At 55.1% G+C, this 25996-nt stretch overlaps 2 protein-coding genes across 2 annotated transcripts; both read left to right on the top strand.

Moving 5' to 3' along the window:
• The first annotated feature begins 3388 nt into the window (after positions 1–3388).
• On the top strand, positions 3389–17515 carry SPR (sepiapterin reductase). Its single transcript, XM_078869191.1, has 5 exons — positions 3389–3501; positions 10708–11145; positions 12570–12746; positions 13832–13987; positions 14850–17515. The coding sequence occupies exons 1-5, from the start codon at positions 3465–3467 to the stop codon at positions 15113–15115; spliced, it is 1074 nt and encodes a 357-aa protein (XP_078725317.1). The 5' UTR covers positions 3389–3464; the 3' UTR covers positions 15116–17515.
• A 1750-nt stretch (positions 17516–19265) lies between these two features.
• SSR4 (signal sequence receptor subunit 4) lies at positions 19266–25845 on the top strand. The gene is made up of 5 exons (XM_078869415.1): positions 19266–19422; positions 22593–22786; positions 23460–23549; positions 23864–23929; positions 25581–25845. Exons 1-5 carry the CDS (start codon positions 19323–19325, stop codon positions 25683–25685), a joined length of 555 nt encoding a protein of 184 aa, XP_078725541.1. The 5' UTR covers positions 19266–19322; the 3' UTR covers positions 25686–25845.
• Positions 25846–25996: the final 151 nt, after the last annotated feature.

Genomic DNA, 25996 nt, shown 5'->3' with positions numbered 1-25996 from the left:
CTCGTCACAGGGAGGTGGGGGGGGGGGGTCACAGGGAGGTGGGGGGGGTCACCTCGTCACAGGGAGGTGGGGGGGGGTCACAGGGAGGTGGGGGGGGTCACCTCGTCACAGGGAGGTGGGGGGGGGGGGTCACAGGGAGGTGGGGGGGGGGTCACAGGGAGGTGGGGGGGGTCACCTCGTCACAGGAAGGTGGGGGGGGGTCACAGGGAGGTGGGGGGGGGTCACAGGGAGGTGGGGGGGGTCACCTCGTCACAGGGAGGTGGGGGGGGGTCACCTCGTCACAGGAAGGTGGGGGGGGGGGGTCACAGGGAGGTGGGGGGGGTCACAGGGAGGTGGGGGGGGTCACCTCGTCACAGGGAGGTGGGGGGGGTCACCTCGTCACAGGGAGGTGGGGGGGGGGGGGGTCACAGGGAGGTGGGGGGGGGGGTCACAGGGAGGTGGGGGGGGTCACCTCGTCACAGGGAGGTGGGGGGGGGGTCACAGGGAGGTGGGGGGGGGTCACCTCGTAAGCGAAGTAGAAGTCTCCGTCTGACGAGCCGCAGATGTAGTGACCCGAGTCCGAGGCTGCGAGGTGACATCATCATCCACATCATCCTCCACATAGTCACACCATCATCATCCACATCATCCTACACATCTGCATCATCACCTAAACATCAGGTGGTGAATCATGTGAGTGATGGGGTGAGTAAACTAAAAACTAAACTTCTTATATTCTTGGTTCTTTCGTAAAGTGACTTTACCGAAAGAACCAAGAATATGAATCCCTGCAGTCACGAAAGCTTTAAATCAAAATTTAAACTTCTGTTTTAATTTTATCAGGTAAGGCCCACTGAGCTATAAGAAGCGACCTGGCCACAATTGACAGCTCAACCGAGTGGCTTACCATGGAGAAATTGATAGCAGCCAAATATCCCAAACGCATCTTTCTAACGAGGTGATAGTGATAATTGTTTTTTTACCCTTCTATCTGGCAACAAAACTGACACCTTTTTTTTACAAGGAGTCATGTTTGCATAGACCACAATACGAGGTGAGGCGAGGAGGTGAGGAGCGGTCTCGCTCACGGCGGCTCTCGAGGATGACGAGGTTGAAGAGGAGAATGCTGAAGCGGCTCGTCAGGTCGGCGCTCATGGCGTCGCGGTCCAGGATCCGCGTGCCCGAGCGATCCGAGAGAACCACGGGGCGAGACGAGAACCAGCCGGGGAGCTGTCTCCACGGGGGGACACGAGGGGACACGGGGGGGACACGGGGAGACACGGGGGGGACACGGGGAGACACGGGGGGACACGGGGCGAGACCACGTGACCCACTAGAGCCATCCTCAAGTCTTTCTCCTCTCTCTAGCCCCCGCGCTCCCAGGACCCCCACTAGCCTCCCCCCCTCTCTCTGTAGAAACCCACGTGACCCCCCCCACCGCTCTGTAGTAGAACCACGTGACCCCCCCCCCACCTCTCTGTAGTAACCCACGTGACCTCCCCCCACCTCTCTGTAGTAACCCACGTGACCCCCCCACCGCTCTGTAGTAGAACCACGTGACCCCCCCCCACCTCTCTGTAGTAGAACCACGTGACCCCCCCCACCTCTCTGTAGTAGAACCACGTGACCCCCCCCACCTCTCTGTAGTAGAACCACGTGACCCCCCCCCCACCTCTCTGTAGCAGAACCACGTGACCCCCCCCCCCCTGTAGTAAACCACGTGACCTCCCCCACCTCTCTGTAGTAGAACCACGTGACCCGGTAGAACCACGTGACCCGCCCCCCTGTAGTAGAACCACGTGACCCCCCCCACCTCTCTGTAGTAGAACCACGTGACCCCCCCCCACCGTAGTAGAACCACGTGACCCCCCCCCATCTCTCTGTAGTAGAACCACGTGACCCCCCCACCTCTCTGTAGTAGAACCACGTGACCCCCCCCCACCTCTCTGTAGTAGAACCACGTGACCCCCCCCCACCTCTCTGTAGTAGAACCATGTGACCCCCCCCACCTCTCTGTAGTAGAACCACGTGACCCCCCCCCCACCTCTCTGTAGTAGAACCACGTGACCCCCCCCACCTCTCTGTAGCAGAACCACGTGACCCCCCCCCCCCCCCACCTCTCTGTAGTAGAACCAAGTGACCCCCCCCCCACCTCTCTGTAGTAGAACCACGTGACCCCCCCCCCCACCTCTCTGTAGTAGAACCACGTGACCCCCCCCCACCTCTCTGTAGTAGAACCACGTGACCCCCCCCCCCAACCTCTCTGTAGTAGAACCACGTGACCCCCCCCCCACCTCTCTGTAGTAGAACCACGTGACCCCCCCCCCCCCCGTAGTAAACCACGTGACCCCCCCCCGACCTCTCTGTAGTAGAACCACGTGACCCCCCCCCCCCCTGTAGTACACCACGTGACCCCCCCCCACCTCTCTGTAGTAGAACCACGTGACCCCCCGGAGCGCGTCCTCGGGCTTGCAGCGGCAGGGCAGCTCCATGGCGGAGCCGCTGAGGAAGGCGGCGCTCACGAAGCTCAGCGTGGCGGGGCAGCGGGGAGGGGCAGCCGGGGGGGTGGCCACGCTGGTGGGGGGGACGAGCACGAGCAGCAGCAGCAGCGGCAGCGTGGGGTGTGAGTGAGTGTGCATGGTCGGTGTTGTGGCGTCAGTTGTGGGTGTTGTTGTACGGTTGTATTGCTGTGGTGTTGTGGTTGTATTGTCGTGGTGTTATTGCTGTGGTTGTATTGTTGTGGTGTTATTGTGGTTGTATTGTTGTGGTGTTATTGTGGTGTTATTATTGTGGTGTTATTATTGTGGTTGTATTGTTGTGGTTGTGTTGTGGTGTTATTATTGTGGTTGTATTGTTGTGGTGTTATTATTGTGGTGTTATTGTTGTGGTTGTATTGTGGTTGTATTGTGGTGTTATTGTGGTTGTATTGTTGCGGTTGTGTTGTTATTATTGTGGTGTTATTGTTGTGTTTGTATTGTTATTATTGTGGTTGCATTATTATTGTCGTGGTTGCATAGTTGCGGTGTTGTTGCGGTGTTGTGCTTTTTATTGTTGCGTTGTTGTTGGGGGTCGCAAAGTCCGTTATGGAGGTGGAACCGTTACGCCACGTGACCCGTAGCGATGGGGGAGGGGGGAGGGGTGCCGTAGAGAGGCGGGGCTAGGGGGGGTGGAGGGGTCTCACAGACTCCGCCCACCCCGCCGGCACGCCCCGCCCACCCCACCCCGCGCTCGTACGCCCCGCCCATTCGCCCCGCCCATTCGCCCCACCCGCCCGTTTCGCGCACGCACGCCCCGCCCACCCCGCCCTGCGCTCGTCCCCCCCCGCCCATTCGCCCCGCCCACCCGCCCCACCCCGCGCTCGTACGCCCCGCCCACCCCGCCCTGCGCTAGCCCACCCCACCCCGCCCGTCCGCCCCACCCCACCCCGCCCGCACAGTCCCCAGTGCTTGGTCGCCATCAATCAGCAGCAAGGCGAACAAGTCGCGATGAGTGAGACGGAGTCCGCCGCCTCGCTCCCTCGGGGTAACCACATGGAGGTTGTGTGTGTGGGCCACGCGTGGAGGTTGTGTGAGTGGGCGAGGCGTGGAGGTTGTGTGTGTGGGCTACACATGGAGGTTGTGTGTGTGGGCGAGGCGTGGAGGTTGTGTGTGTGGGCTACACATGGAGGTTGTGTGTGTGGGCGAGGCGTGGAGGTTGTGTGTGTGGGCTACACATGGAGGTTGTGTGTGTGGGCTACACATGGAGGTTGTGTGTGTGGGCGAGGCGTGGAAGTTGTGTGTGTGGGCTACACATGGAGGTTGTGTGTGTGGGCTACACATGGAGGTTGTGGGAGTGGGCCACGCGTGGAGGTTGTGGGAGTGGGCCACGCGTGGAGGTTGTGTGAGTGGGCGAGGCGTGGAGGTTGTGCGTGTGGGCTACACATGGAGGTTGTGTGTGTGGGCCACGCGTGGAGGTTGTGTGTGTGGGCGAGGCGTGGAGGTTGTGTGTGTGGGTTACACATGGAGGTTGTGTGTGTGGGGTACACATGGAGGTTGTGGGAGTGGGCTACACATGGAGGTTGTGCGTGTGGGCTACACATGGAGGTTGTGTGTGTGGGCTCCACATGGAGGTTGTGTGTGTGGGGTACACATGGAGGTTGTGTGAGTGGGCGAGGCGTGGAGGTTGTGTGTATTGGGTACACATGGAGGTTGTGTGAGTGGGCGAGGCGTGGAGGTTGTGTGTGTGGGCTACACATGGAGGTTGTGTGTGGGGGCTACACATGGAGGTTGTGGGAGTGGGCTACACATGGAGGTTGTGTGAGTTTTTGTTGCAGTTGTCACGGTTCGCGCGCTACGCTCCGAACCAGACGGGCCCCAGTTCGAATCGCGTGCAGTAACGATTTTCCGAACCGGTCCCGGGCCTCTCCTAGGTCGACTCGGCCTCAAATGAGTACAGTAGCTGGTGTGTGGTGTGTAAACATCGCCACCAATGGGGAGAGACAAAGGCGGTCAGGCGTGGTGTTGACCACCCTTGCACGTGCCCCACATGGCTGTTTTGAGGATATTTGTTGAGTTTGGGGGTGAGTTTGGGGGTGAGTTTGAGGGTGAGTTTGGGGGTGAGTTTGAGGGTGAGTTTGATGGTGTTTTGTTGAGTTTGGGGGTTAGTTTGGGGGTGTGTTTGAGGGTGAGTTTGGGGGTGAGTTTGGGGGTGAGTTTGCGGGTGAGTTTGAGGGTGTTTTGTTGAGTTTGGGGGTGAGTTTGGGGGTGAGTTTGAGGGTGAGTTTGGGGGTGTTTGGGGGGTGAGTTTGAGGGTGAGTTTGATGGTGTTTTGTTGAGTTTGGAGGTTAGTTTGGGGGTGTGTTTGAGGGTGTGTTTGGGGGTGAGTTTGGGGGTGAGTTTGCGGGTGAGTTTGAGGGTGTTTTGTTGAGTTTGGGGGTGAGTTTGGGGGTGAATGGCACGTGGTGTGGTGAGTCTCGTGACGTCCGTTATCACGAAGACCCATCACGGTGACAATTGGGAAATCGGCAAACGGTGAAAGGGCAAAATGACTTTAAGTCTGGGATCGCACGCAAGTCCCCTACTGACAGCAGACGAACGCGTAGGCGACCGATATCCATCATCAGTCACCTGTCATGCTCCGATGGAAATAGCTGTTCCGAAAAGTAAACAAAGTAAATGTTACAATTTTTCCACGGATCTGTGTCATGAATGTCATTTCTGTACGATTCCAATCATTTTTATCGTCAAAATCGCCAAATTTTTGCGGAGCTCCGCTGCAAACACGAGGAGAGACGAGAGGTGAGGCAGCGACGAGCTCAGCCTCCCCTCTGATTGCGCAATAAGCGCGTGCCTGTTGCTATCTCTCTGTATGTCACCAATGTAATGTTTGTAGACCCCTTCATTACATGTCCTCGCCTTCCATGGTCCAGGTAACTTATTTCACGTGTGTGTATAAAGATATCTAAAGACCCACAGACACGCACAGAGACCCACAGACACGCACAGAGACCCACACACACACAGAGACCCACAGACACGCACAGAGACCCACAGACTCACATAGAGACCCACAGACACGCACAGAGACCCACACACACACAGAGACCCACAGACACCCACATAAACCTTGCATAGAGACCCACAGACACGCACAGAGACCGACAGACACGCACAGAGACCCACAGACACACACAGAGACCCACAGACACACACAGAGACCCACAGACTCACACAGAGACCCACAGACACACACAGAGACCCACAGACTCGCACAGATATCTACAGACACGCACAGAGACCCACAGACTCGCATAGAGACCCACAGACTCGCATAGAGACCCACATACATGCACAGATATCTATAGACACACACAGAGACCCACAGACACGCACAGAGACCCACAGACATGCACAGAGACCCACAGACACGCACAGAGACCCAGAGACACACACAGAGACCCACAGACACGCACAGAGACCCACAGACACGCACAGAGACCCACAGACTCGCACAGAGACCCACAGACACGCACAGAGACCCACAGACACACTCAGAGACCCACAGACACACACAGAGACCCACAGACTCGCACAGAGACCCACAGACTCGCACAGAGACCCACAGACTCACACAGAGACCCACAGACACGCACAGAGACCCACAGACACACACAGACACACACAGAGACCCACAGACACGCACAGAGACCCACAGACACATTCAGAGACCCACAGACTCACACAGAGACCCACAGACTCACACAGAGACCCACAGACACGCACAGAGACCCACAGACACGCACAGAGACCCACAGACACGCACAGAGACCCACAGACACGCACAGAGACCCACAGACACGCACAGAGACCCACAGACACGCACAGAGACCCACAGACACGCACATAGACCCACAGACACGCACAGAGACCCACAGACACGCACAGAGACCCACAGACACGCACAGAGACCCACAGACACGCACAGAGACCCACAGACACGCACAGAGACCCACAGACACGCACAGAGACCCACAGACACGCACAGAGACCCACAGACATGCACAGAGACCCACAGACACGCACAGAGACCCACAGACACGCACAGAGACCCACAGACACGCACAGAGACCCACAGAGACCCACAGACACGCACAGAGACCCACAGACACGCACAGAGACCCACAGACACGCACAGAGACCCACAGACACGCACAGAGACCCACAGACTCGCACAGAGACCCACAGACATACAGAGACCCACAGACACGCACAGAGACCCACAGACACGCACAGAGACCCACAGACACGCACAGAGACCCACAGACACGCACAGAGACCCACAGACACGCACAGAGACCCACAGACACACAGAGACCCACAGAGACCCACAGACATACAGAGACCCACAGACACGCACAGAGACCCACAGACACGCACAGAGACCCACAGACACGCACAGAGACCCACAGACACGCACAGAGACCCACAGACACGCACAGAGACCCACAGACACGCACAGAGACCCACAGACACGCACAGAGACCCACAGACACGCACAGAGACCCACAGACACGCACAGAGACCCACAGACACGCACAGAGACCCACAGACACGCACAGAGACCCACAGACACACACATAGACCCACAGACACGCACAGAGACCCACAGACACACAGATACCCACAGACACGCACAGAGACCCACAGACACGCACAGAGACCCACAGACACGCACAGAGACCCACAGACACGCACAGAGACCCACAGACACGCACAGATACCCACAGACACGCACAGAGACCCACAGACACGCACAGAGACGCACAGAGACCCACAGACACGCACAGAGACCCACAGACACGCACAGAGACCCACAGACACGCACAGAGACCCACAGACACGCACAGAGACCCACAGACATACAGAGACCCACAGACACGCACAGAGACCCACAGACACGCACAGAGACCCACAGACACGCACAGAGACCCACAGACACGCACAGAGACCCACAGACACGCACAGAGACCCACAGACACACAGAGACCCACAGAGACCCACAGACATACAGAGACCCACAGACACGCACAGAGACCCACAGACACGCACAGAGACCCACAGACACGCACAGAGACCCACAGACACGCACAGAGACCCACAGACACGCACAGAGACCCACAGACACGCACAGAGACCCACAGACACACACAGAGACCCACAGACACGCACAGAGACCCACAGACACGCACAGAGACCCACAGACACGCACAGAGACCCACAGACACACACATAGACCCACAGACACGCACAGAGACCCACAGACACACAGAGACCCACAGACACACACATAGACCCACAGACACACACAGAGACCCACAGACACACACATAGACCCACAGACACGCACAGAGACCCACAGACACACAGATACCCACAGACACGCACAGAGACCCACAGACACACACAGAGACACACAGACACGCACAGAGACCCACAGACACACACAGAGACCCACAGACACGCACAGAGACCCACAGACACGCACAGAGACCCACAGACACACACAGAGACCCACAGACACACACAGAGACCCACAGACACGCACAGAGACCCACAGACACGCACAGAGACCCACAGACACGCACAGAGACCCACAGACACACACAGAGACCCACAGACACACACATAGACCCACAGACACACAGATACCCACAGACACGCACAGAGACCCACAGACACGCACAGAGACCCACAGACACACACAGAGACCCACAGACACACAGATACCCACAGACACACACAGAGACCCACAGACACGCACAGAGACCCACAGACACGCACAGAGACCCACAGACACGCACAGAGACCCACAGACACACACAGAGACCCACAGACACACACAGAGACCCACAGACACACACATAGACCCACAGACACACAGATACCCACAGACACGCACAGAGACCCACAGACACGCACAGAGACCCACAGACACACACAGATACCCACAGACACACACAGAGACCCACAGACACGCACAGAGACCCACAGACACACACAGAGACCCACAGACACGCACAGAGACCCACAGACACACACAGAGACCCACAGACACGCACAGAGACCCACAGACACACACAGAGACCCACAGACACACACAGAGACCCACAGACACGCACAAAGACCCACAGACACGCACAGAGACCCACAGACACACACATAGACCCACAGACACACACATAGACCCACAGACACACAGATACCCACAGACACGCACAGAGACCCACAGACACACACAGAGACACACAGACACGCACAGACACACACAGAGACCCACAGACACGCACAGAGACCCACAGACACACACAGAGACACACAGATACCCACAGACACACACAGAGACCCACAGACATGCACAGAGACCCACAGACACGCACAGAGACCCACAGACACACACAGAGACCCACAGACACGCACAGATACCCACAGACACACACAGAGACCCACAGACACACACAGAGACCCACAGACACACACAGAGACCCACAGACACGCACAGAGACCCACAGACACACACAGATACCCACAGACACACACAGAGACCCACAGACACGCACAGAGACCCACAGACACACACAGAGACCCACAGACACACACAGAGACCCACAGACACACACAGAGACCCACAGACACACACAGAGACCCACAGACACGCACAGAGACCCACAGACACGCACAGAGACCCACAGACACGCACAGAGACCCACAGACACGCACAGAGACCCACAGACACACACAGAGATCCACAGACACACTCAGAGACTCACAGACACACACAGAGACCCACAGACACGCACAGAGACCCACAGACACGCACAGAGACCCACAGACACGCACAGAGACCCACAGACACGCACAGAGACCCACAGACACGCACAGAGACCCACAGACTCACACAGAGACCCACAGACACACACAGAGACCCACAGACACGCACAGAGACCCACAGACACACAGAGACCCACAGACACACACAGAGACCCACAGACACGCACAGAGACCCACAGACACGCACAGAGACCCACAGACACGCACAGAGACCCACAGACTCACACAGAGACCCACAGACACACACAGAGATCCACAGACATGCACAGAGACCCACAGACACGCACAGAGACCCACAGACACACACAGAGACCCACAGACACGCACAGAGACCCACAGACACACACAGAGACCCACAGACACACACAGAGACCCACAGACACGCACAGAGACCCACAGACACGCACAGAGACCCACAGACACACACAGAGACCCACAGACACGCACAGAGACCCACAGACACGCACAGAGACCCACAGACACGCACAGAGACCCACAGACACACAGAGACCCACAGACACACAGAGACCCACAGACACACACAGAGATCCACAGACACGCACAGAGACCCACAGACACGCACAGAGACCCACAGACTCACACAGAGACCCACAGACACACACAGAGACCCAGAGACACGCACAGAGACCCACAGACATACACAGAGACCCACGGACACGCTCAGAGACCCACACGGACCGAAGCTCCTCTTCTCAGATGGGGGTGGGTGGGAATCATGAATCCCCAAGAAATTACGAGAGAATTCCCCCCTCGAGTAATTTCTCCCCATTTCCAGCCCTACTCACGTGGTCACTTGAAATTGTGGTGAATATTGTGTTGAAAGAGACTCGTGGCGAGTGCAGAGGTCGCAAATGGGTTTTGATTCCTTACCCGTACCCGGCTGCACCAGGGTCTCAAACGGGTACCCGTACCCGGCCGGGTAGGGTACGGGTACCCGTACCCGATACCCGGCCGGGTATGGGTAGCCGGGTATCGGGTAGGGTACAGGTATCGGGTACCCGATTGCGACCTCTGGGTGAGTCTCATCATGGTGAATGACTGAATCTCCTGGTGAGTATGGTGTGTGATTGAGTATCGTATCATGGTTATTGAGTACGGTGGTGAGTGTGCCATGGTGGTTGAGGGGCGTGGTATCATGGTGAGTGATTGAATGTCATGGTAAGGAGTATCGTGGTGATTGAGGGACGTGGTATCATGGTAAGTATCGTGGTGATTGAGGGACGTGGTATCATGGTGCGTGATTGAATATCGTGGTAAGTATCGTGGTGATTGAGGGATGTGGTAATGGTGAGTATGGTGGTGATTGAGGGACGTGGCGGTATCACGGTGCGGTGCCCCGCAGGCCCCTGGCTCTGCGTCCTCACGGGGGCCTCGCGAGGCTTCGGAGCGGCCTTCGCAGAGCTCCTGAGCGCCGAGATCCTGGGCCCCGGCTCCCTCCTCCTCCTCTCGGCGCGCTCCCTGGGGCCCCTGCGCCTCCTGGCCCACCGCCTCCTCGCCCAGCGGCACGGGGGGCCCCCGCAGGAGCCAGGGGGGCAGGGCTGCGTGGGGGGCGAGCCCCTGGAGGAAAGGGGACCCCGAGATGAGACGGGGGGGCCCCAAGAGGAGAAGGGGCCCCAAGAGGAGAAGGGATCCCTGTTGGTGAGCTGCCCTGGGGGCTGCCTGCGCTTGCTGTGCGTGGCCGCTGACCTGGAGGGCCCCGAGGGCCTTCAGGCGCTGGAGGCGGCTCTCAGGACCCAGGAGCCGGGTCGATACAGGCGGCTGCTGGTGCTGAACAACGCCGGTAGGGGCCGCCCCACACACCGCCGCCCCACACACCGCCGCCCCACACACCGCCGCGTCACCACTGGTCCGTGCTGGGCCTGGCCCGGCCTGTTCCTGGGATGGGCATTCTCGGCCCTGCCATGGGAATGTTGAATGTCCCCCACTGGCTTTGCGCCAATGGGGGTGCGGTTATGCAGTGACCCGGCCGCAGCTCGTTTTACCGCTTGGCCCAGAGGTTCGCGGCTTATTAACCGGAATGGCCGCCGCGGTTGCGTGTGTTAACCCTGAACATCGTAATAACAACACACGCCGTCTGGTCGACTCACAGAGGACATGAAGGATCCCAGTGACGTCATTCGCAAGAGCAGCCGTTGTGTGCCAGCGTCACGGTCCAGGCAACTCAATTGGTACCACAGTCACAGATCCCCGGCAAGCACCTCTGTAGGGCAGAATGGTACACATCAGGGTGGGTGACCAGCATCGTGCCCGACCGCCTTTGTGTGTGAATGTGTGAGTGTGCACACCTACACTGGGGGGGGGGGCGGTGGTGTAGTGGTTAGCGCTGCGCTGCGCTATGAACCATGTGATCCGGGTTCGATTCTCGCTCACGGCCAACACCACTGACGATTATCTGAACCGGTCCTGGACCTCCCCTAGGTCGACTCAGCCTGAAATGAGTACCTGGTGCGGTGTGTAAACATCGCCACTGGGGAGACAAAGGCGGTCGGGCGTGGTGCTGGCCACCCACCCCCTCGTGTACCGTTCCGGCCTTCATAGGTGCTCGCTAACAGCACTTGCCCCTACAGTCTGTTAAGACTATACGGGGGATCTTTGTCTTTGTACACAACTACACTTGCACACATTCACATACAACAACAACCGCCGTTCACCACTAAGTGGTGGTGACGTCACCACCAAGTGGTGGTGACGTCACCACGGCGCACAAGCGCCTCGTGAAGTGCTGAAGGTTCACTCCTGGCAGGAGACGATGGGACAGACCGAGGTGCCATGGGTTATTTGACCTAAATCACTGGAAGATGCACTACCTGTGCTCCCCACTGCGCCAACTCGCTGCCTTTTAGCCGCCCGCGCTCCGCTCGTTGTGAGCGTCGCCACCACCCCCACCATAATTATATTGCCCCCCTCACTGTGACCCCCTTACTGTGCCCACCCCTCTGTTGTGTTCCTCCCCACACTGTGCCCCCCTCACCGCGACTCCTTCATTGTGACCCCCTTCCTGTGCTCACCCCCCAACTGTGACCCTCCCAGAGGTCGCAATCGGGTACCCGTACCCTACCCAATACCCGGCTATCCGTACCCGGGCGGGTACGGATAGCCGGGTATCGGGTAGGGTACGGGTATCGGGTACCCGGTTGCGACCTCTGGGTACGGGTGCGGAATCAAAACCCGTTTGTGACCTCTGTACCCCCCCCCCCCCCCCAGGCTCGCTGGGGGACGTGAGCCGGCGCGTGAGGGACGTGACGACGGCCGAGTGGGCCCCCCTGTGCCGCCACCTCCAGCTCAACGTGGCCGCCCCCCTGCTCCTCGCAGCAGCCGCACTACGCTGGTTCCAGGGCCCCGGGGAGGCTGAGGGGACCGGGGGGGATGAGGGTCCCTCAGGTGAAAGGACGTGAGGGTGTGTGTGTGTGTATGTGTGTAGGGCAATATTTCCACGGTGATTAATGTGAGTTCTGTGTGAAGGGCGTGTTGCTACGGTGATTATTGTGAGCTGTGTGTGTGTAGAACGCGTTGCCATGGTGATTAACATGCGCTGTATGTGTGTAGGACGCGTTGCCATGGTGGTTAACGTGAGCTGTGTGTGTGTATGTGTGTAGAACGCGTTTCCATGGTGATTAACATGAGCTATGTATGTGTGTAGGACGCGTTGCCATGGTGATTAACGTGAGCTGTGTGTGTGTATGTGTGTAGGACGCGTTGCCATGGTGATTAACGTGAGCTGTGTGTGTGTGTATGTGTGTAGGACGCGTTGCCATGGTGATTAACGTGAGCTGTGTGTATGTGTGTAGGACGCGTTGCCATGGTGATTAACGTGAGCTGTGTGTATGTGTGTAGGACGCGTTGCCATGGTGATTAACGTAAGCTGTGTATGTGTGTAGGACGCGTTGCCATGGTGATTAACGTGAGCTGTGTGTGTGTGTAGAACGCGTTGCCATGGTGATTAACGTGAGCTGTGTGTATGTGTGTAGGACGCTTTGCCATGGTGATTAACGTGAGCTGTGTGTGTGTGTAGGACGCGTTGCCATGGTGATTAACGTAAGCTGTGTATGTGCGTAGGACGCGTTGCCATGGTGGTTAACGTGAGCTGTGTGTGTGTGTAGAACGCGTTGCCATGGTGATTAACGTGAGCTGTGTGTGTGTGTGTAGGACGCTTTGCCATGGTGATTAACGTGAGCTGTGTGTGTGTGTAGGACGCGTTGCCATGGTGATTAACGTAAGCTGTGTATGTGCGTAGGACGCGTTGCCATGGTGGTTAACGTGAGCTGTGTGTGTGTGTAGGACGCGTTGCCATGGTGGTTAACGTGAGCTATGTGTGTGTATGTGTGTAGGACGCGTTGCCATGGTGATTAACGTAAGCTGTGTACGTGTGTAGGACGCTTTGCCATGGTGGTTAACGTAAGCTGTGTGTGTGTGTAGGACGCGTTGCCATGGTGGTTAACGTGAGCTATGTGTGTGTATGTGTGTAGGACGCGTTGCCATGGTGATTAACGTGAGCTCTCTGTGCGCCATCACTCCGTACCCGAGCTGGGCTCCGTACTGCTCGTCACGCGCAGCCAGAGACATGCTGCACGTCGTCGTGGCAACCGAGGAGCCGCACGTGCGGGTCCTTAACTACGCTCCCGGTGCGGTCGCCCTGCTTACGACAGCATTCAACACGCAATCCAACAACAACAACCGCCATTCGCCACTAAGTGGCGGTGACGTCACCACGACGCTTGTGCCAGGCCATGTGCACCTTGAGGCCACGTGAAGTGTCGAACGCCCGCTGACAGGAGGTCACGGGACAGACCCAGGTGCCACGGGTCGACTGACCGAGATGACCGAGATGACTGGCTGATGCACCACCTGTGCCCCCTACTGTGCCAACTTGCTGTGCTTTAGCCACCCGGCGCTCCGCTCGTTGTTGTGAGCGTCGCTCCTCCGCCCTCCGTTGTTGTTGGAGGGCGACTGCCTCCAACTGCCCAGTAGCGTCCAACACACACGCACCAACACTCGTACCAACACACGTGCCAATACTAACAAACCAACAACAGTCAGGTTTTGCCTTCAAATCCAGCGGCTGCCCTCGTTAATACTGCGTTGTGTATTAAGCACACACATCGCATGCGCCGTTTGCTTTACTCACAGTGGCCATCGACATTTACACTGCGAAATACACAACTAGAATGATACACAAAGCAGCAACACCGCCCCCTACTGCGACAAACTTGGCAAGACCCTCCTGGAGATAGTCACGAGACTGAGTGAGGCTTTCCTGAGTAAACGCGAGGGGGCCAACAGACACCACGATCTCCGCACCACGACACTCAATGGACTCACCATGATCCCGTGCTACTCAATCACCATACCACACGCACCATGATACTCACCGTATCAGTCATCAAGTTGAGCCGTGCTCACCAGGACAGAGTTTGTGACGGCACCAAGGGAGCTATCACGCTTCTCATAACCCCTCACCTTCCCCCCCCCCCCCCCCCCGCACAGGTCCGATGGACACAGACATGCAGGCGGAGGCGTGCGTGCGGACGGGCGACGCGGGGCTCCGGGGGCGGCTGGAGAAGTCTCGTGCTGCAGGGGCGCTGGTGGACCCCCGCGACTCGGCGCGTGCCCTGCTGCGCCTGCTGCGGGCAGACTCCTTCCGCAGCGGCGCACACGTGGACTACTACGACGTGCCGGGGCCACGGCGCGAGGGGGACGGCGCGGAGACGGCACGCCGCGGGAGAGAAGGCGGCACGCCGCAGGGACAGTGACGGCACAGAGACGGGAGAGAGACGACACAGAGACGACACAGAGACGACACAGAGACGACACAGTGACGACACAGAGATGGGACAGAGACGACACAGTGACGACACAGAGACGGGAGAGAGACGACACAGTGACGACACAGAGACGACACAGTGACGACACAGAGACGACACAGTGACGACACAGAGACGACACAGAGACGACACAGAGACGACACAGAGACGACACAGAGACGACACAGAGACGACACAGAGACGACACACCATGGGAGAGATGTCAACACGCCGCACAGACAGTGACGGCACAGAGATGGCATCGCGGAGATGACACAGAGACGGCACACCACACAGAGGCAGCTGGTGGCAGTGATGACTAGAGAATCACTACGACTGTGACTCGTAGCGATTGTGACTGCAAACACGTCACGTGCCGAACATGTGACACTCCGACGCGGGCTACGTCACAAACTACGCCGGGGCAATCGTCCTCAACACTAATGGCGTGGCCCGGCATCACAGCAGGACGATACGGCATCACACAGAACGGACAGCTTAATTACGAGGCCGGCTTAAAGCAAAAGTATACACTAGGCGACGTTTCGGGCAATGGCCCTTCTTCATGGCACACGAATTAACACAACAGCAGGGTCCTGCATCCAAAACACTACTGACGTCATTGCCTCTTGCGAGGGTGCCGGAGGGTGCCGTGGCGTTATGCTACACGCAGGGTTCTCGGTGTCACTGCCTGAATTGCTGAAAGTCGCGGCGACTTGACCAGGCATCCTAAACACGACGTCGTCACCAGCGAGACTTGGCTCATATTACTCGCGAGAGCCTGACTTCACGAGTCTGGCTCTGTGTGAGTATGTGCCTCTCTGTGTGAGTCCGTGGCTCTGTGTGTGAGTCTGTGGCTTTCTCTGTGTGAGTCTGTGCCTCTCTGTGAGTCTGTGGCTTTCTCTGTGTGAGTCTGTGTCTCTCTGTGTGAGTCTGCCTCTCTGTGTGAGTCTGTGCCTCTGTGTGAGACCGTGGCTTTCTCTGTGTGAGTCTGTGCCTCTCTGTGTGAGTCTGTGCCTCTCTGTGTGAGACCGTGGCTTTCTCTGTGTGAGTCTGTGCCTCTGTGTGAGTCTGTGCCTCTCTTTGTGAGTCTGTGGCTCTCTGTGTGAGACCGTGGCTTTCTCTGTGTGAGTCTGTGCCTCTCTGTGTGAGTCTGTGCCTCTCTGTGTGAGACCGTGGCTTTCTCTGTGTGAGTCTGTGCCTCTGTGTGTGAGTCTGTGCCTCTCTGTGTGAGTCTGTGGCTTTCTCTGTGTGAGTCTGTGCCTCTCTGTGTGAGTCTGTGGCTCTCTGTGTGAGTCTGTGGCTTTCTCTGTGTGAGTCTGTGCCTCTCTGTGTGAGTCTGTGCCTCTCTGTGTGAGTCTGTGCCTTTCTCTGTGTGAGTCTGTGCCTCTCTGTGTGAGTCTGTGCCTCTCTGTGTGAGTCTGTGCCTTTCTCTGTGTGAGTCTGTGCCTTTCTCTGTGTGAGTCTGTGCCTCTCTGTGTGAGTCTGTGGCTTTCTCTGTGTGAGTCTGTGGCTTTCTCTGTGTGAGTCTGTGGCTTTCTCTGTATGAGTCTGTGTCTCTCTGTGAGTCTGTGGCTTTCTCTGTGTGAGTCTGTGGCTTTCTCTGTGTGAGTCTGTGCCTTTCGCTGTGTGAGTCTGTGCCTCTCTGTGTGAGTCTGTGGCTTTCGCTGTGTGAGTCTGTGTCTCTCTGTGTGAGTCTGTGCCTCTCTGTGTGAGTCTGTGGCTTTCTCTGTGTGAGTCTGTGGCTTTCTCTGTGTGAGTCTGTGGCTTTCTCTGTGTGAGTCTGTGGCTTTCTCTGTGTGAGTCTGTGGCTTTCTCTGTGTGAGTCTGTGGCTTTCTCTGTGTGAGTCTGTGCCTTTCTCTGTGTGAGTCCGTGGCTTTCTCTGTGAGACCGTGGCTCTCTGTCTGTGGCTCTCTGTGAGTCTGTGGGCTCTGTGTGAATCTATGGGACTCTGTATGTCTCTGTGGCTCCCTGTGTCAGTGTGAGTTGGTGAGTCTTTGTGCGAGTCTGTGGGTCTCTGTGAGTCTGATGATTGAGATTTTGGCTTCATCTGGGAACAAGCCGGAGATTTCCCATTGTATACGAGACGAAATCAACTGTCAATGCACCGTATTGCTGTACTGCTATCGTCTGGCCGTAATGTGGTAGTGCAACAGGCATTTATCCGCCAAAACGTTCCTTTCTTGCGGCGGTTCATGATCGCTTTAATGTATTGATTGCTAAACCTCGCCCTTCCAGGGGTGATCCATGATCGCTTTAATGTATTGATTGATTGTCGGTAATTTAATTGGTAGCTGTAGCTAATGATCCGCGTTCGATTTGTAATCAATAAACATGATTGAAATGTCCTGTGTGCGAGGACGAGTGAGTGGTGAGGGAGACTGATGAGTGTATTCCAGGTGTGTGAATCGGGTGAGTGTATTCTAGTTGTGTGAATCAGGTGAGTGTATTCCAGTTGTGTGAATCAGGTGAGTGTATTCCAGTTGTGTGAATCAGGTGAGTGTATTCCAGTTGTGTGAATCAGGTGGGTGTATTCCAGTTGTGTGAATCAGGTGAGTGTATTCCAGTTGTGTGAATCAGGTGAGTGTATTCCAGTTGTGTGAATCAGGTGGGTGTATTCCAGTTGTGTGAATCAGGTGAGTGTATTCCAGTTGTGTGAATCAGGTGGGTGTATTCCAGTTGTGTGAATCAGGTGAGTGTATTCCAGTTGTGTGAATCAGGTGAGTGTATTCCAGTTGTGTGAATCAGGTGAGTGTATTCCAGTTGTGTGAATCAGGTGAGTGTATTCCAGTTGTGTGAATCAGGTGAGTGTATTCCAGTTGTGTGAATCAGGTGAGTGTATTCCAGTTGTGTGAATCAGGTGAGTGTATTCCAGTTGTGTGAATCAGGTGAGTGTATTCCAGTTGTGTGAATCAGGTGGGTGTATTCCAGTTGTGTGAATCAGGTGAGTGTACCCCAAGTCAGAGGTTGGTATTTTGATTATTTTGCTCCTAAACATTTCCACACGATAAGCCACTTTGTTGAGCTATCATTTGTGGCCAGGTCGCAATTGAAAAATAAGTTCATAAGCTCAGTGGGCTGTATCTGGTACAAGAAAAAAATAACTTTCATTTTATTTGTATATTTTTTTTAAGTGAAATTAGTTTTCACCTTTCCTATACTTTTCACGCCTATCGTGCTTTTGCATTGTTTCTTGTAACGTCCCGGAGACCCCCGTACCCATCTGTGATATGGAGAAAAATAGAAGAGCTTTATATATCATCGACAGTACATTAAAAATAAACGCCCGTAACAGGACTCCGATTTACACTGTTGGAACCTCATTTGCCAGAAGAAAAAATATAATTGTTTTTTTACCCTTCTATCTGGCAACAAAACTGACACTTTTTTTTACAAGAAGTCATGTTTGCATAGACCACAATACCTGCAGTCGTAATACAAACAAAAAACACAACTCTGATAATCAAGGACAGTGCATACATTATCAGAGTTGTGTTTTTTGTTTGTATTACGACTGCAGGTATTGTGGTCTATGCAAACATGACTCCTTGTAAAAAAAAAGTGTCGGTTTTGTTGCCAGATAAAAGGGTAAAAAAACAATGATCAGGATTCATATTCTTGGGTTTTTTCGGTAAAGTCACGTAGGTAAAAAAATAAAATTAATAAAAATAAAATAAAAATCACGACGTTTCGGAGGCAACACAAGCCTCCCCGTCTTCAGGTGGAATCTATCCAGGGGCCTGCCCTGGCTCCTCCCCCCTCAACCAGTATATATACGGGGTCGGATCTCTTGGAATTTCTCATTTACTTGATACAGCAAGCGTGCTGTGACGGTTCCACCTGAAGACGGAGGCTTGTGTTACCTCCGAAACGGCGTGATTTTTATTTTATTTTTTATTTTACTTTTATTAATTTTGATGTTTTACCTACGTGACTTTACCGAAAAAACCCAAGAATATGAATCCTTGCAGTCACGAAAGCTTCAAATCTGGAATCGATTATCAGGATTTCGATTGTGTTAAACCCCCCCCCACCCACCACGTGGGCGGAAGTGGCGACCACGTGGCGCGTGACGGCAGGAGGGGGGTGGAGTCAGCGCTGGCACTGCATGCTGGGAGTGAAGCACTTCCGCTTCCGCCAGCCACGAGCATCAGCATGAAGATGGAGTCGCGGTGCAGCAGGAGCAGGAGCGGACAGCGAATGGGGGCGATCGTGAGATGCCTCCTCTTCGCCGCCTCCGTGGCGCTCGCCTCGGGTGAGGCTGTGGAGGGAGAACGGACGAGGAGGAAGGTTGATGAGGCAGGAGATGGAGGGGGAAGTGGGAGCCTGTCCCCCCCCCCTCGGGGTGCAGAGTGGTGACGTGGCCAAGTCTGAGTCGTGGGGAGCCAGGGCCCGGCTCTGGGTCACGGGTCCCAGGTTCGGGCTCTGGGTCACGGGTCCAGGTCCGGCCTCTGGGTCACGTGTCTCAGGTCACGGCCTCTGGGTCACTGGTCCCAGGTCCCGGGCTGTAGGATCTGGACCCAGACCCGGGGTTTCTATGTCTCGGGCCCCCGGGTTCGGGCTCTGGGCGAGGTAACGCGGCGCTAAGGGGCATCACTTGCGTAGTGGTAGCAGCAGCAGTAGTAGCAGCAGCAGCTGTGTTGGTGTTGTGTGTTGTGTGTCGGTGTCGAACAGAGATAGGGGGGACCTCGCCTTTGAACCCCTGGCTGTGTCGCCAGCATTGGTTCAATCAGCGCGACTGACTCTGCTGTTGATGAGACACTTAATGTCGAAACCGCTCCCGAGTTTTGCATGTGTTGATCAACCAACGCTTCTGCTGTTGCTGCTGAGATGATGCCTTCCCAGATGGCCGTGTGTGTGTGTGTGGGGCTGACGGATGTGTCAAACAAATACTTATGTTTTATATGTGCAGAGAGAGAGAGAGAGATGTGGGATTTATCTGCTTGGTTATTCTGCTTTAGAGTAGGGCGTGACCAGCATGGTGAAGTATGGTCATAGAACCCCTCACGACCGACATATCGTGGGGATGCCTTGATCCTGCAGTGGATTGTCGCAGCCGTGAATCATTGACCCAACCTTACTCGAACACCGCGTTTTAATTCGGACACATTCACAACAAATACACAGTGTGGGTTTAACTCAAGAGAGGGAATCATTAGGTGTATTGTGTGCATGTCTACGACCATACGGGTCTCAGTGCGCCTCCACATGAGCCTGTGTGTGTGTGTCCATCTGTGTATCTATGTGAGTCGCCTGTCTCTCTGACTCTGTGTCTCTGTCAAGCTGTGGGTCTCTCTGTGGGTGTATGGGTCTTCAGAGGTGCTCGCTAACAGCACTTGCTCCTACACATCATCGCGGCTTTTGGCTGGCCATCGAACAAATACGGTCACCACATCGCGCGCTTTTCGATGCGCTTCTGCGGTCGTCTGGAACGCTCTTCCAATAAGAGGAAGCCACTGGACCTCATGCACTTGTAAATACAGGCAGTCCTCTACTTATGATGGAGATGCGTTACTACGTAAGTCGAAAATATCGTAAGTCGAAGATGGCCTAGCCCAGGGGTCGGCAACCTACGGCTCCGGAGCCGCATGCGGCTCTTTGCGGGCTGCTTCTTGACGATATGTACGTATGTACAGTATGTACATAGATGCATTGCGGCTCTTGAAATACTGAATTTTGTACCGAATTGGAAAGAAATGGCTCTTCTTGTTATTTTGGTTGCCGACCCCTGGCCTAGCCGGTCCAGGAGTCTAAAAGAATGGTGATAATTTAGCAAAACAGATACATTTACAGTAGTGTACTGTATAAACTATATACTGTATGTATTTATTAATTGCAATACTGTATTGCGCGGTATAATGTAAATTTAAAAAAACCAAGGTAAATTCTTAGCCTACCTATATGAACTGCAATTTAATAGAAAGTTTTTTCAGGAAACAATCCAATCTGCCATAAAAACAACTTTTAACATGCATTGAACGTATCATATCGTGGTAACCCTAAAATGAAATCGCTAAAGCTACGTATCATACATGTATTTTACGTATCGTAACGTATCACATTGTACTGTACTCACCAAGATTCTGTCTATCGTCTGCATACTTGAACGATGTTAGGTTGTTGATGGCAATTTTGTCATATCGCCATCGTAAGATCGAAATATCGTAAGTCAGACCATCGTTACTCGGGGACTACCGGTAATCTAGATTGAAAATTTGTTTATTTGGAACTGCTGTTGGTTTATCCTAGATTTGAAGCTTTCGTGACTGCAAGGATTCATACTCTTAGGTTTTTTAGGTAAAGTCACGTAGGTAAAATGAAATAAAATTTAAATTAATAAAAGTAAAATAAAAAATCACGACGTTTCGGAGGCAACACAAGCTTCCGTCACAGCACGATTGCTGTATCAAGTACAGTTTCGATTTAAAGCTTTCGTGACTGCAGGGATTCATCTTCTTGGTTCTTTCGGTAAAGTCACGTAGAAGGGAAATAATAAATAATAAAAATAAAACATAATAAAATAATTCTCACGACGTTTCGGCCACAACGCAAGCAGCCGTCCTCAGGTGAAGAACAGGTCTGTCGGAAAGACAGCGTCTGAAACGCTCCCCGACAGACCTGTTCTTCACCTGAGGATGGCTGCTTGCGTTGTGGCCGAAACGTCGTGAGAATTATTTTATAATGTTTTATTTTTATTATTTTATTATTTCCCTTCTACTTGACTTTACCGAAAGAACCAAGAAGGACCAATCGTAAACTTGATGCAGCAATCGTGCTGTGACGGTTCCACCTGAAGACGGAAGCTTGTGTTGCCTCCGAAAAGTCGTGATTTTTTATTTTACTTTTATTTTTTTTATTTTATTACCTATGTGACTTTACCGAAAAAACCTAAGAGTATGTTTGTTTATCGTTTGTTATCCTTCCCTCGCACCACCGATTGGCACGATTGGCTACGTACGCTGCGAAATAAGTTCAACGTACACCAAAGGTCGCAAACGTGTTTTGATTCCTTACCCGTACCCGGCCGCACCAGGGTCGCAAACGGGTAACCGTACCCGTACCCTACCAGATACCCGGCTACCCGTACCCGGCCGGGTATCGGGTAGGGTACGGGTATCGGGTACCCCATTGCGACCTCTGGGATGAAGCCATGTTGCAGGTGCGGGTGGGTTGATTCTAGGAACTTGAATTGTGAGAAGAGACAAGACGTTGCGAAATGAGTGACAAACGGTTACTCACCAGTGACTCACGGCCTACCCGTACCCGTACCCGGCCGCACCAGATATTGGGTAGGGTACGGGGTACCCGGTTGCGACCTCTGACGTACACTCGTACAATGGCAGGTTGCTCTCCGCCACTCTGCGTGACCCCCACACTGACCGTGCCCCCCCCCCCCCCCCCCCCCACGATTCCGCCTCTGTGTAGGGGAGCTGTGTGCGGACCCCGCGGTGGTGTCGTCCTCGTACAGCACGAGCGACGGCGTGCTGGCCACGGACACCGTGTTCATCGTCGAGGTCTCGCTGTACTGCGGCAGCGAGGCCCAGAACGTGGCGCTGTACGCCGACGTGGACGGGAAGCAGTTCCCCGTCACCAAGGGCCAGGACGTGGGCCGCTACCAGGTGAGCTGGCCGGAGGGCAGAGGTTGCAACCGGGTACCCGATACCCGTACCCTACCCGATACCCGGCTACCCGGCCGGGTACGGGTACGGGGTAGGCCGTGAGTCACTGGTGAGTCACCGTTTGTCACTCATTTCGGGTAGGGTACGGGTACGGGTAGGGAACGGGTACCCGTTCCCGGCCGGGTACGGGTACGGGTACCCATTTGCGACCCTGGTGCGGCCGGGTACGGGTAAGGAATCAAAACCCGTTTGCGACCTCTGCCGGAGGGCCACAACGGCCGCCCAGCGCCGCTGGACTCCGGTGGGAAGACCGTCCCGGGGGACGAGGTCACGTGACGCCGTCTAGCCCGGCCCTCGGCGCTCACCCGAAGTGGTCCGACAGAGGCAGACGCCTCGTCTTTGTAAATAACGCCATCCGGCTACGGGTAAATGAGCGGCTGTTTTAGCTGCATCCGTGTGTCTTGGTCCGTCCGTGTCCATCTGTTTGCCTGTGCGTGGTGTGTAACGTGGGGTCATGATGTCTCTCGTACGGACGATTTGAGCGACGCGGATCACATCTGGCAGTACTGCGGCTACCGGCCTAGAGGATACTGGGTCGCGTCGATTCCGAACAAAAACGAGAGCTAAAAGTCCGCGGCACTGTGTCCCCTCCCCCCGCCATCCCACCCCCCAGGTGTCGTGGAGCGAGCCTCACCGCACGGCACGCAGCGGCACACACGCGGTGCGCTTCTACGACGAGGAGGCCTACAGCGCCCTGCGCAAGGTGCGACGCCCCGTGCCGCCACGCATTGCCACGCATTACCGTACACCGCCATCGTACACCATCATAGTGTGCACTGTCATAGCGCAATACAACATCATAGCGGCGTACACCATCATAGCGGCGTACACCGCCATCGTACACCATCATAGCAGTGAGCACTGTCATAGCGCAATACAACATCATAGCGGAGTGCAACGTCAATCGCGGCTACACTGTCACTCATTGCACTAAGTGGTGGTGATAGTGGTTATGGTGGTGATTAATGTTGGTGGTGCTGATGTTGATGGTGCTGGTGGTGTTGATGACGTTTGTAGGCGCAGAGGAACAAGGAGGATGTGTCTGACATCAGCCCGCTCTTCGTCGTAGCAGTGGAACACAGGGTGAGTGCAGACGTGTACACACACACGCCTACACACACACCTACACACACACGCCTACACACGCGCACACGCCTACACACTCACACGCCTACACACTCACACACGCCTACACACTGACACGCCTACACACACGCACACGCCTACACACTCGCACGCCTCCACTCGCACAAGTCTACACACACACACACACGCCTACACACACACGCCTACACACACACTTACACTCACACACTCACACGCCTACACACTCACACACACACGCCTACACACTCACACACGCCTACACACTCGCACGCCTCCACTCGCACAAGTCTACACACTCACACGCGCCTACACACTCACACACTCACACACTCACGCTTACACACTCACACGCCTACACACACGCAACAAGTCTACACACTCACACACGCCTACACACTCACACACTCACGCTTACACAAATCCGCCCTGTGGCTCCGCTCGTTGTTGCATCGCTCCTCTGCCCTCTGCTCCTTGTACAAACACACGCGTAAAACCATGTATGAACACATATATAGAGCACGTAATGGTGTGATGTGTTTATTGCTACGTAACGGTGTGTGTATTACCATGTATCAGTGTGGTGTGTGTGTATTGCTATGTATCTGTGTGGTGTGTGTATGGCTATGTAATGGTGTGTGTGTATATGGCTATGTAATGGTGTGTGCTGTGTGTATGGCTATGTAATGGTGTGGCTTGGTGTGGTGTGTGTATGGCTATGAAACGGTGTGGTGTGTGTATTGCTACATCACGGTGTGTGTATTACCATGTATCCGTGTGGTGTGTGTGTATTGCTATGTATCGGTGTGCTGTGTGTATGGCTGTGTAACGGTGTGGTGTGTGTATGGCTATGTAATGGTGTGTGCTGTGTGTATTTCCATGTAACGGTGTGGTGTGTGTATGGCTATGTAATGGTGTGTGCTGTGTGTATTTCCATGTAACGGTGTGGTGTGTGTATGGCTATGTAATGGTGTGTGCTGTGTGTATGGCTGTGTATCGGTGTGCTGTGTGTATGGCTATGTAATGGTGTGTGCTGTGTGTATGGCTATGTAATGGTGTGTGCTGTGTGTATGGCTGTGTAATGGTGTGTGCTGTGTGTATGGCTATGTAATGGTGTGTGCTGTGTGTATGGCTATGTAATGGTGTGTGCTGTGTGTATGGCTGTGTAATGGTGTGTGCTGTGTGTATGGCTATGTAATGGTGTGTGCTGTGTGTATTACCATGTATCCGTGTGGTGTGTGTGTATTGCTATGTATCGGTGTGCTGTGTGTATGGCTGTGTAACGGTGTGTGGTGTGTGTATGGCTATGTTATGGTGTGTGCTGTGTGTATGGCTGTGTAATGGTGTGTGCTGTGTGTATGGCTGTGTAACGGTGTGGCGTGGTGTGGTGTGTGTATGGCTGTGTATCGGTGTGCGGTGTGTATGGCTATGTAACGGTGTGGCGTGGTGTGGTGTGTGTATGGCTGTGTAACGGTGTGGTGTGTGTATGGCTATGTAACGGTGTGCTGTGTGTATTGCCATGTAACGGTGTGTGGTGTGTGTATGGCTGTGTAACGGTGTGTGTGTATGGCTGTGTAACGGTGTGTGTGTATGGCTGTGTAACGGTGTGGCGTGGTGTGCGGTGCGGCAGGGCGTGTGGGGCGGGCCGCTCGTGGCCACGGAGGTGGTGGCGGCGCTGGTCGGCGTCGGCCTCTACGCGTTCGCCTACCGGGCCAAGGGCCTCATCCAGAGCTAGCGCTCGCCTCGCTCACCGGCACCACTTCGCCTCGCCACTCGCACCGCACGCGCACCGCACGGTCACACACGGTCACACACCACACCCATCCACCCACGCGCCCGCCGTCCGTCCCTCGTGTGAACTCGGAGATGTTTGAATAAAACCAGCGGTGGCCAAATCTCGCAGCGTCCCTCGTGATGTTTGCTTTGTCGAGGGTGAATGCACGGCGATCGGTGCGCGTCCATCGCAGCACGAACATCACAGAAGCGGCGCGTGGGTTCGACGTCGCTTCTCTGTGTGGAGCTTGTGTTTCTCCGTCTGCCGCATTG

The sequence above is a fragment of the Lampetra fluviatilis genome, chromosome 27 (genome assembly GCF_964198595.1).
Source record: "Lampetra fluviatilis chromosome 27, kcLamFluv1.1, whole genome shotgun sequence".
Classification (NCBI taxonomy): Eukaryota; Metazoa; Chordata; class Hyperoartia; order Petromyzontiformes; family Petromyzontidae; genus Lampetra; species Lampetra fluviatilis.
This window is presented reverse-complemented; position numbering and strand designations above follow the sequence as displayed.